Source organism: Diabrotica virgifera, chromosome 9, assembly GCF_917563875.1.
Source record: "Diabrotica virgifera virgifera chromosome 9, PGI_DIABVI_V3a".
In the NCBI taxonomy this organism is placed as follows: domain Eukaryota; kingdom Metazoa; phylum Arthropoda; class Insecta; order Coleoptera; family Chrysomelidae; genus Diabrotica; species Diabrotica virgifera.
In genome coordinates, this window is record NC_065451.1 from 65,062,443 (window position 1) to 65,074,391 (window position 11,949).

Consider the following 11,949-nt stretch of genomic DNA (forward strand, 5'->3'; position numbering starts at 1 on the left):
TATTCATTTGTATAAATAATTGTTTCTCAATAAAAATATTTACTTTTTCTTGTGTAATACTTATTTAACACCATGTACACAATAAATAATTTCATAACTGTTCTGATATCGAACAAATATATTTAGACCAGTTTGAAACCTGGGCCTGGATTCCGTGCACTGTAGATATCTACACGTCGCTTTCTATCGATGTCAATTTTCGTAAAAATATTTGAATTTTTAGCTTTAATTGAATTATTTTCTAGTTTTGATAGATTATACTCTAATTGATGCTGAAGTGACACTTAGTAAAACAAGAAAATATTTGAATTAAAACTAAAAATTCAAATATATTGACATTAATAGAAAGCGATCGGCGCGATGTCAATATATTTTAATTTTTAGTTTTAATTCAAATAGTTTCTTGTTTTACTAAGTGTCACTTCAACATCAATTAGAGTATAAACTAGCAAAACTAGAAAATAATTCAATTAAAGCTAAAAATTCAAATATTTTTACGAAAATTGACATCGATAGAAAGCGACGTGTAGATATCTACAGTGCACGGAATACAGGCCCTGTTCAAACCTGTTCAAGACCTGATCAAAGCTGTTCAAGACCTGTTCGAGACCTGATCAAGACCTGATCAAAGCTGATCGAGACCTGATCAAAGCTGTTCGAGACCTGATCGAGACCTGATCAAAGCTGTTCAGAGGTTGCGAGCCCTACAATGAATAAGGATATAAAGAGACAACTTATAACTAAACGAAAAAACATTCAAAGTAAATTGAGACAACTAAAGCAAGGACAAATAATCCAAGAAGATTTATTTAATCCAATTACAAAACACTTAAAAAATATTGAGACCAAGTTGAATAAGAATTCAGGTTCTGAAAATGAAACAACCAAATATGAACCTTTAAGGTACATTAAAAATGATGATGACATCAAAGAAGACAGCATTGAAGTGGATGATGAAATCAAAGAAGACAACATTGAAGTGGATGATGAAATCAAAGAAGACAACATTGAAGTGGATGATGATGAAATTTATGAAACAAGTGATATTAAAAACTCTATATTAGAAAACATTGAAGTGGATGATATAAAAGAACAGATTAAAAATGATAAAAACTCTGAAACTCGATTTGAAGCTAACCAGGAACGTACACTTTTTTTGGATCAGTATGATCCATTACCTAGGAAATATATTACAGAGATGCAGGCTGATTTTTTAAATAAAGAATTTGATCATAAATATGGAGTTAGATTTGATGAAACATCTGAAAAGCTGCTGATTGGGAATTCCGAAATCAACATAGATGGTGCTGATGTTCTTTTAAAAAACAAAAGATATAAAGGTACGTCTGGATTATATGAGCTTTTGTTTAAGAAACACCCAGCTAATTTTACAGATCAAGATGTAAATAACTATGCAAAAATAGTTGTAGCTACGAATGCTCACAGAAGACATTATTTATCAAGTAAACAGATAGATGGTAGTAAATTAAAAAAATATAAAAAAATAATTGCACCAATAACAGAAGGTAAAGGACTACTTATGGAAGTAAACAACAATAAAATAGATTACGTCCACTGGGATGATCCAAACGAACTTGTAGCTAGATTGAGGTTATTACTATCATCACAGTTAGCTGGGCATACAGGACATACAAATGAAATAAATTCAATTATTGAAGAACTAAAAGAGGCAAACATTATAGAATAAATATCATGTCTGTTAAAGAGATATTGTTAATGAGTTACACAAACCTGCAAGAATTAACTTTAAAAGACGAAGAATTATTATAAAATCTCTTAATGATTTATTCCAAGCTGACTTGATTGATATGCAAAAGTATTCAAATACAAACAGAGATTTCAAATATATCTTGGTTGTAATAAATTGTTTCTCAAAATTTTTATGATCTTTACCTCTGAAAAATAAATCAGGTGTCGAAGTAGCTAAATGTATGGAGCATGTGTTTAAAGAACAAACACCAAATAATCTTCAAACAGATATGGGAACGGAATTTTTTAATCCATCTATGAAAACATTGTTGAAAAATATAACATTAATCATTACAATGTATACAGTGAGAAAAAGGCTGCGATTGCTGAGCGAGTTATTCGCACGATTAAATCAAAGATTTGGAAACAGTTTAGTTTCAATGGTAACTACAAATGGATTAATAATTGACATCAAGTTGTTAATGAATACAATAACAAAGTTCACACAACAATAGGCATGAAACCGGTTGATGTTAAAAAGAAACATGAAAAATTATTGTTGAATACTGTATACAATCACATTAAAATGGTTGATTTGGAAAGTCAAAAATTCCATATCGGTGATCATGTACGCATTTCAAAATATCGAGGAGTTTTTGACAAGAAATACAATCCAAATTGGTCTAATGAAATTTTCATTGTTTATAAAATAAAACTTGGGAACCCTATTACATACTTGTTAAAAGATTATAGAGGTGAAGAAATTCTAGGAGGATTTTATAAAGAGCAATTGCAGAAAGTTAAACACAAAGATAGTTATTTAGTAGAAAAAATATTGAAGAAAAAAGGAAACAAAGTTTTTGTCAAGTGGCTAGGTTTTGACGATTCTCACAACTCTTGGATAAATAAAAGTGATGTAATCTAAGAAGTGGGGATAGAAAAATATTTAAAAGACATTCCACTTGCAAGATTTTGTTGGTTGTTAAAGAATATCGAGAGTGAAAACATGTTCATTGTAGATATCCAAGGTTTCTCTTTTCCTGCGGAAGATGTCTTTCTTTGCAGGGAAATTGCTATTTTAGATCCTACTACAGAAAAGATGATACACAGAATGGTTGTGTTACCAGTAACAGAAGCTATGGTAAATAAATCGTATATGAAATGTATCGAACAACAATTTGTTCAAAACCATGGTTTAAGTTGGCAATCGTGGCTACATGATGGTGTTTTTAATGTTATTATCTTTAACAGTTCCAGTGACTGAAATATACATAATACGTTGTTGCGTTGACAATTTCGGTCATTTTTAAACTGTTTAAACCCTTAGAATCATGTAAATTATACTATATAAAATGACCGATGTGAAATTAGCAGATAAAGTTAGCAGAAAGTTTTGCCTATTTTAGAACAGTAAATATGACAATAGTAAAAACAACAATAAACATATTATAAACTCTTTTTCGTATCACAGTCAAGATTTAAGCAGTATTTGAAACCAAACTTATATGTATGTATATTTTTGTACGCCTATAATAACTATTGACTATTACTGGTAAAAACGGCGGCATAAGATTCAAGACTTCTCTTTAACCGCTGGATATAAAATTTGCGTTCCATTATCACTACAATTGCCGCAAAATTATACTAACCTCTACTTCTTCTTTGGAATGTAGTTTTATTCTAAAACTACTTTGGTTTATAATGCTATATTCATAACCATCTGGAATACTTTCCATTGTTTATACTTATCACTCTTATAAAAATGTCACACCACTTAATACCAAAACAACTTGTAGCTATATACTGTTAATTGCATACGTCGAAGACGCATTCACGTCTCCAGTTTACGCGCGGGCGGAGAGCAACTACGCCGATCCTTGCCGAACTTCTACGAAATATTTGGCTATGCCTTGTGCGTCTGCAGTTTACATGTATGCATTCGGGAATACTTCAGTATGTCTCAACATTCTCAAGTAGATCCATTTTATTTGAGTCACGAGTTATGCAAAAATACCTAAGCATCTTATAAGAGACAATGCAAATATTTTAATTGTATTTAAACAAGACGATTTAAATCTAAAACACATTTACAACGATCACGTCGGAACAGATATGACTTTTGAAGATTTAAAAAAAATATGTTCAATATGTTGGAACGAGAATTATGGATTCTTATCCATTTTCAAAGATAGCGACATAAATGATGGTCGATGTCGCAAAAAGATTGATCACTATTTTTTAGTCAAGTAAAAGGTGTAAATGAGAAATAAAAGAGATAATAATTAAAAACGCATTTTATTTAATAAATCTACATACTTTTTCCCAATTTTTCTATTTCTGACTCAGGAAATGCTATATATTAAGTTCAAGATCTAGTACCTCTGGGTTTTGTGATGTCGTCTTCGTCATTTTTCGTTTTTGTTTTTTTGCTGGTGATTCTGCTGATGTTGTGGGCCAAGTCGTTGGTGGAGCAGTTGAATTCGTTGGTATAGAAGATGAATTTGTTGGTAGAAGTGAATACGTAGAAGAGTGACCAAAATGAGAAGGAGGAGGAGAAAGAAATGGTCGCTTTATACCCACCAGCTGTTTTTTCTCTTGGCACCTTTCAAATTCCTCCACCTCATCGTCCAGAAGGTTGAAGCGGTATCTTTTGCAGATATCTTCCAGTACATGGAACTCCTCCTCGTTGTCTATTTTAATTCTCATATACCTTATTGGAAGGTATCCAAACTTCTTTTTTAATGTCTTATTATTAGGTGAGTACGATAGTTTGACAAATATTTTATCCCCCTTAAGTGACACATCCTCTACACCATATCTGAAAAAAAAACAGAATCAACCAACAGCTTTTCAAACAAAATCATAAATCAAATCAAGAACATAAAATTTACAAATGTAATAATCTCGAATAGCTTATAATACTTCAATAAAATATTCATAATAAAAAAAATTAAACAGTCAGACGAAATAAAATCATGTAGAACAAATAAAAAAAAGGAAAATTAAAACAAGAATAAGTAAAATACTTACATAAATAACTACTTTACAATAACAAAGGCGTCCTTTATTGGTAAGTTATCTGGATCCTCGGAAATAATCACTAATTAACAAGGTACTCCGGTTATTTTGGTAGTGTCATAGGGTTGAGTCGGGGCTCCACTGGGGTCCTTAGTGGTCGCCCCCCTTCGGCGTTTCCCTGGTTCTGGCTTTGAGTTTGGTTATTACTTCTCTGGCGTGATGCTGATCGGTTTGCGTGACCATTGCCACGTTTACGCCAGTCGTCTAGCGTTTCGGTTTTTACAGGTGCTTGGGGTGCACGGTTGCCCTCGCTTTGTTGTGGCTGAGGTCGGTTGTCTCGTTGTCTGCGTTGGTTTGAAGAAGACTGTTGCTCTTGCCGTTTATTGGACGACTGAATCCTGCTGGTATCAGTCTCGAGTTCGTCGGTAGCCCTGCGTAGATCTTCCGTCTTTGGCGAGTTTACCCTCATATGTAACCTCAGCTCGGGGCGTAGTAGGTCGATGATGACTCTGCAGCGTCTATCTTCTGGTGTTTCAGGTGCGACTCTATTGAATAGAGCCATCTTGTCGGATATCAACTCGCTTGCAGTCTCGTTGTGCCCCTGGTGACGTCCATATAGTTTGGACAGAAGTTTTGTGATCCGTGAAGGATGGCTGAAGTGGTCCACCAGCCTCGTGAAGAACGCCTGGTGGTCTAATCTGGCTGTGGCGTGGTGTTCGGCCCATTCGGCCGCCTCTCCAGAAAGCCCATTTTCAATCACGTAGGCCGTCCAGTATCTATACCTATTAGGCCTCTTCTATACCTATACTTATTAGGTATTCGAGGGCTGTAACATGGAATTCTTCGGGGATTTCGTACTCGCTGCCCGCGAATCTTACTAGCGCTGGCCTCCATCTGGGTTGTTGTGGTCGCGGTACAGCTGGTTCGCTTACTCTCGTGGCTTGGTGGATGGCTAATGCTTTGATGGCATCCATCATGTCCGCCAGTTTGTCTTCCAGGCTGTTGAGTCTAAATTTTATGGGTAGTTCCGTATTACTACGAACTATTTTGTTTAGCCGCAATTGTTCGCTAATATTAGGTAAAATATGAGGTACATTCCAATAAAGTTTATTAATTTCAATTTTTGGTGTTTCTGTTTCATCTGTAGCAATAATAGCATCAATATCATCTTTTTCTCGTATCAAGACTAATTCCTGTCTCATATTAATGATAATTTTTTGAAAATCTTCAAAGAAGCCAGACCAAATTTTTAATGGTATGCATACATTAAAATTACCATGCGTATCAATCTTCAACTTATCTTCTTTTGGAAACCAACCAGCATTTTGTAAGAGTTTACTCTGATTTTCATTAAGCGACAAGTAGTTTTTCAAAGTTGAAATTAAACCAATATTTCGTACGGAATCAATTGTAACACCATTTAACTCATACCTCAATTCTCTAAATAAATATGAAATACCGTTATTAATAAATTGAAATTTTGTAGGAACTTTATTGTCATCAGTTAACATTTTTCCTTCTATGTATATGTAACTGTTACATGGTAAAGTATAAGCATCTAGATCTTGAATATTTATTCTGATTTCATCATTGTAGTTTAAATTTGATGTATATGGTTGATAAGTGTGATACTGATAAGCCTCAATAGTTGTATCACTAAAGGGTTGACCCGAGACGTGCAAGATTTCCATTATACTAAAACTTGATAAGCAAGTAATTTCAAAAATTTACGATTATCTGATGTTAACAGCTTAGATGTTATTCTTTTACTAATTTTTTTACTGCGGTGACGTCTTTTATAGGAATATTTTGGATAATTACTTTGATGAAACTGCCAAACCATTTTTACTCAATTTTTCTAAGATGTAGTCGAACAGTAATTATTAAAATTAACTAAATTTCCTTGTTGATCTAAAACTCGTACAGTTATGTTGTTTATCGTCCTATTGCTTACAGGATAATACAAGATGGTCAAAGGTTGCTCAACTATTTTATACCCATTAGGAACTTGAGGAAAAAATTGATGAATAATATGTACAGCCTTTCCGTTTAGAAAAGATCCAACAGCAATATTGCAGTCAATACAGATTGTATTAACTTTTAAAATATTTACTGTATTCGTGGATGTATGAAGTGTATTTGGTTTAAGCTTAACTCTTTCGAAACCTAGTAAGCTTCCTATAGAATTATCAACATCAAAATTAATCCAATCACTACTCTTAATACTTATCCTGTTTGTATTTATATTTGGCCTTATACGAATTGCGCTAGCTGTTTGAATCATTTCATTTTTAATCATTTTAATTATATCACCAACTTCGTACGCACCTACAGGAATTTTGAAGGTAAACTCGCTGTTTTTACCCCACACAAAAACATTATTATGAACATCAACATTTGGAATACTGTTAAAAGTATCAAAATTTGCAACACCAATTTCATAATCGAAATTCTCATCAAGATAAATGGCAGGATTGTAATCATCACTGAGAATTGATGATTCTCCACTAAGGGTAAATGTGACTGACATGATGGTTCAAGTATAAATGATGCTCAATGATTAATTATAGTAATTAAATAAAAATCTTAAAACAGTTTTGACCACAATTAAAAGAATTAAAATTTTGAATGACATCATAGTTATATACTATAATAGCGTTTCCATTACTTTTAAAATATCGTACTAACTCAGTAGGAGGTGGTAAATTTCCATAACTATCAAAATAAGTAATTAACGTATTTTGTTTAGCATATGCAGTCCAATGTGTACCATTTCCGCTTTCAGTATCGTGGTTTACTATACCTGATTCATGTTTTCGTATTACATTAGGCAAAGAATCGCGCATAAAAACTCCACGAAAATGAGGAATATTTAACAAACCAGCATATTTAACAAGATCTATATCAGTCATTGCTCGCCTAGGTAGTTTTAACGGGAGTTTTTTAAATACGGCTTTAAATGGAAACCTTTGCCGCGACGTTTTATTCCGTAACCTTTGTACGGTCTTAGATAAAACCCCGACCCCTTTTTTGCTGCTTGTTCCATTGCCAGATTATGTCTTTGTTGTTCAGCAAGTTTTTCACGGTCAGCTTTGGCATCGTTAACTGCTTTGGCAATTCCAGCTGCACCTCCCCCAACAGCTCCTAACGCTCCGAGCAATGGTAACAACAAAGGAAAAAACCACCTTTCTTGGGAGCTCGAATAATTCGTTTCTTTTTCTTCAACGCGCCACCTTTTTTTGATTTTTTAGAAAACCCCATACCCAATTTACGTTTGCCTTTCATTGTTGTCGTTACAAACCAAGACCAAGCTGCAATCTTTTCACCTAGTTTAGCGTTTTTAGATTTTACCCGTTCCCACGCTTTATTTTCCAAGATTTTATCTGCTTCGTGTCTTGCACTTAAATTTTTATGTTGCGAATATGCAATATCGTGTGCTTTACACGCAGCGTCTAATGCATTAATTCCTTCGTCCCCTCTCTCTAATCGTTGCTCTAAGCGAGTCCCAGGCCCGCAAAATCGGTATCCAGGTATATGTGCTTCGAATGGAAGTTTGTTGATGAGACTGTTGACTAACCCTTTTCCTAGACGTGTTTTCACTTTCGCACGCTTTACCATTATGATATTTATATATATATATATATATAAATATATATATATATATATATATATATATATATATATATATATATATATATATATATATATATATATATATATATTTACATCCTACTATTCTTAAGGACTCAATCCATACCGCAACCGTACAGCCTCTCCTATTTAGAGGTGTATATAATATTTTAATAATCGAATATATTAAATCTAGTGACAAAACATTCTTAATGCCCAAATTTCTATTTTGATAAGATGAAAATTAATATATACTTGTCTTTTTGGTTCCGTTATCATTATAAACTCATTACGATTTCTTACTTTTGCAGCCTCATGAGTATAATTTTAAACAGTATTGTGGTGTTGCGGCCTCATATACACAACATTATAGACTCAAACAGTGTTGTCAATTCGCTCACTGCGTATTTAGATAATTTGGGGTTTCCCCTTTGTGATTTCAACGAAGTTATTTCCTATTTCGCGATTGTTTAAGTAATGGGATACATGAAATCGGAACATATGGTTTTAAAATCGACAAAAGTATAATAATTTAATAGTCTGTATTTTTAAACAAACGCTTATAACTTTACTGGTAAAATATTTTAATGACTTCTAAAAATAATCTGAACACGATAATATGTATTGAAAGAAATATAATAATTTTGGTTGGGTCAATGTAATACTTTTTTAATATTTCACGTTGTTCATTCGTTTAATTTCTCAACGATAATACATAAATATATAGAATCTAACTTTATATTAGATAATTAGGTAATATAGAATATAATTAGATTCGTAGTTAATATACACCTAGAAAGCAAATTTCTTGAATTTTTATTAAATTTATTTTTTATACAGGGTGTCCCAAAAAGATTGGTCATAAATTATACCACAGATTCTGGGGTCAAAAATAGGTTGATTGAACCTCACTTACCTATATAAATAAAGCACACAAAAAAAGTTACAGCCCTTTGAAGTTACAAAATGAAAATAAATTTTTTTTCATATATCGAAAACTCTTAGAGATTTTTCATTGAAAATGGACATGTGGCATTCTTATGGCAGCAGCATCTTAAATAAAAAATATAGTAAAATTTGTGTACCCCATAAAAATTTTATGGGGGGTTTGTTCCCCTAAACCCCCCAAACTTTTGTGTACGTTCCAATTATTAGTGTGGCACCATTAGTTAAACACACTGTTTTTAAAAAATTTTTGCCTCTTAAGACTTTTTTGATAATCCAGTGTTTATCGAGATATTTTGAATATTTATCGAATCCACCACATATTTGTATATGTCTAAGTACGATTATAGAGACCTGTTAATAATCTGAAAATTTGTTAATAACCTATTTATAATTTACATTTTTAGGTATATTTTAAAAAAAGAAGCCACATCTCGATAAAAGGTGACTTATCAAAAAAAGACTAAGGGCAAAAAAGTTTTAAAAACACTGTGTTTAACTAATGGTACCACAATAATAGTTTAATTGGAACGTACACAAACATTTGGGGGGTTTAAAGGTACAAAACTCCCATAAAATATTTATGTAAATACATTAAAAAGAAGCCGCATCTCGATAAAAACTCGCTTATCGAAAAAATACTAAGAGGCAAAAAACGTTTTAAAAACGTTGTGTTTAACTAATAATGAATTAATTGGAACGTACACAAAAGTTTGGGGGGCCGTTTAAGGGATCAAAACCCCCATAAAATTTTTATGGGGTGGACAAATCTCACTATAATTTTGTTTTAAGATGATCCTGCCATAAGAATGATACATGTCCACTTTCAATAAAAAATCTTTAATAGTTTTCGATATATTGAAAAAAATCGATTTTCATTTTGTAACTTCAAAGGGCTGTAACTTTTTATGAGCACATTTGTACTAAGGTAAGTTAGGTTTAATCGAACTATTTTTGACTCCAGAATGTGTGGTATAATTTATGACCAATCTTTTCGGGACAACCTGTATATAGGTCAGTAAAATGAAATACGGCGATGAATTAACGTGAAATACGGCGATAAAATTTCACAAAAATTTGGATATAGGTTCCTCTTATAAGTACTCAACTTTACTTCTGAACTTGTGCCATTGGTTGCTTTTACTTGGGAGTTGAAATCTTGTAGGCGAAAAAACGTACGTTCAAAAAATGTACGGAAATGGATAAATTAGCAAATTTTAAGCAACTCTTGTGCTATAGAATTTTTGCTCTAAGTTAATACTTTTCAGTTATTTGTGAGTGAAAATGTTAATTTTTCAACGAAAAGAACCACGATTTTAGACGGTTTTTCGTAAATAACTCAACAACTAAATAATTTGTAAAAAAAATAATATTAGCAAATATATAGCTTATAAAAAATAGAAAACGGTACATTCATGAAGTCTGTAGACTCAAATTACAAATCGAGTATTTCAACGTGAAATAACCAAACAATGAAGCACTTTTTGGGAAAATATGCAGAAAACTCAAAACTTTTATTTACTTTTCTAAATTTTTCCTTTCTTATGACTAACACTTTTTAATATAATTTTTAAAAAAAGCATTTTTTTTTCAACATTTCGAAGTTTGTTTTTTTATTTTATCAGTAACCACTTTCTTTTCAAAAATAAGCACTTTGAACCGGTGGGTGAAACTTAAAGATCATACATGTTTCGACGAGTAGTCAAATCTAAGTATTCAAGCTTAAATAACGGGAAAACGATGCAATGTATAAAATATACCTGCTAAATATTTGTCAAAGTACTTCGCAATACCTATCAAATGAGCTTAAGAATAAGTTAATAGCGTCAAAATTAAGCAAGTTATTATGAAAATAAGAGAACCCCTTGGAATTTAAAAAAAAATTCCATTTCCACAAAAATTAAAATTTATAATAATCCTTACAAGAACTTCTTTATATTAGCATAAGTAATGATTTCAATAATTTTGACCGGTTTAGAATGCATATTTTTGAAAAAAAGATATAATTTAAAAAAATCATAATTTTTCAAATTATTGTAATTTTCATATTCTTTTGATAATAACTCCAAAAATAATCAAAATACGTAAAAAATTATATAGAACCAAATTTTAGTTTTTTCTGTCAAATATTTTACTATTTCTATAGGGTAAAAAATAGCCGAGATAGAAACGTTTAAATCTTGAATTAACCTTTTATTTTTAAAAAAGTAAGAGGTATAAAAGATTAAGTTTTACGTGGTGAAATAGCCCTTCAAACTAACTTTTAAACGGTTTTTAGGTGAACATGATATCGTAAAAGTGGACGGAGGTATTAAAAAAAACAACATTTTTTGGAAACATTTTTAAAAGATAAATTTTGAAAAAATTTTGGAGCATAAATTTTAATGCCATCAACATGTTCGGGGCTCATTTGATAGATATTTTTAAGTACTTTGACAAATGTTTAATAAGTTTATGTTATAAAATGCATCATTTTTCCGTTATTTCAGCTTGAACACTTAGATTTTTTACTCGCCGAAAAAAATATACATTCAATTACCTATAACTCACTTTTAGTTAACACTAAAAGGTTTTTCTAGTAAGGAGTTTATTCCGTTTTTTATTAGCTTCAATATTGGTAATAATAACTTTTTTGTAAAATCTTAT

The 11,949-nt window shown here is 31.6% G+C and overlaps 1 protein-coding gene across 1 annotated transcript; it reads right to left on the minus strand.

The window, feature by feature from the left end:
* Positions 1 to 5,513: 5,513 nt before the first annotated feature.
* Positions 5,514 to 6,419, minus strand: LOC126890974 (uncharacterized). Its single transcript, XM_050660155.1, has one exon. The coding sequence runs from the start codon at positions 6,417 to 6,419 to the stop codon at positions 5,514 to 5,516; it is 906 nt and encodes a 301-aa protein (XP_050516112.1).
* Between the last annotated feature and the right edge of the window lie 5,530 nt (positions 6,420 to 11,949).

What these genes read in the sequence shown, in the direction of transcription:
- LOC126890974 (XM_050660155.1), bottom strand. Translation starts at nt 6,419, where the DNA reads ATGGAAATCTTGCACGTCTCGGGTCAACCCTTTAGTGATACAACTATT.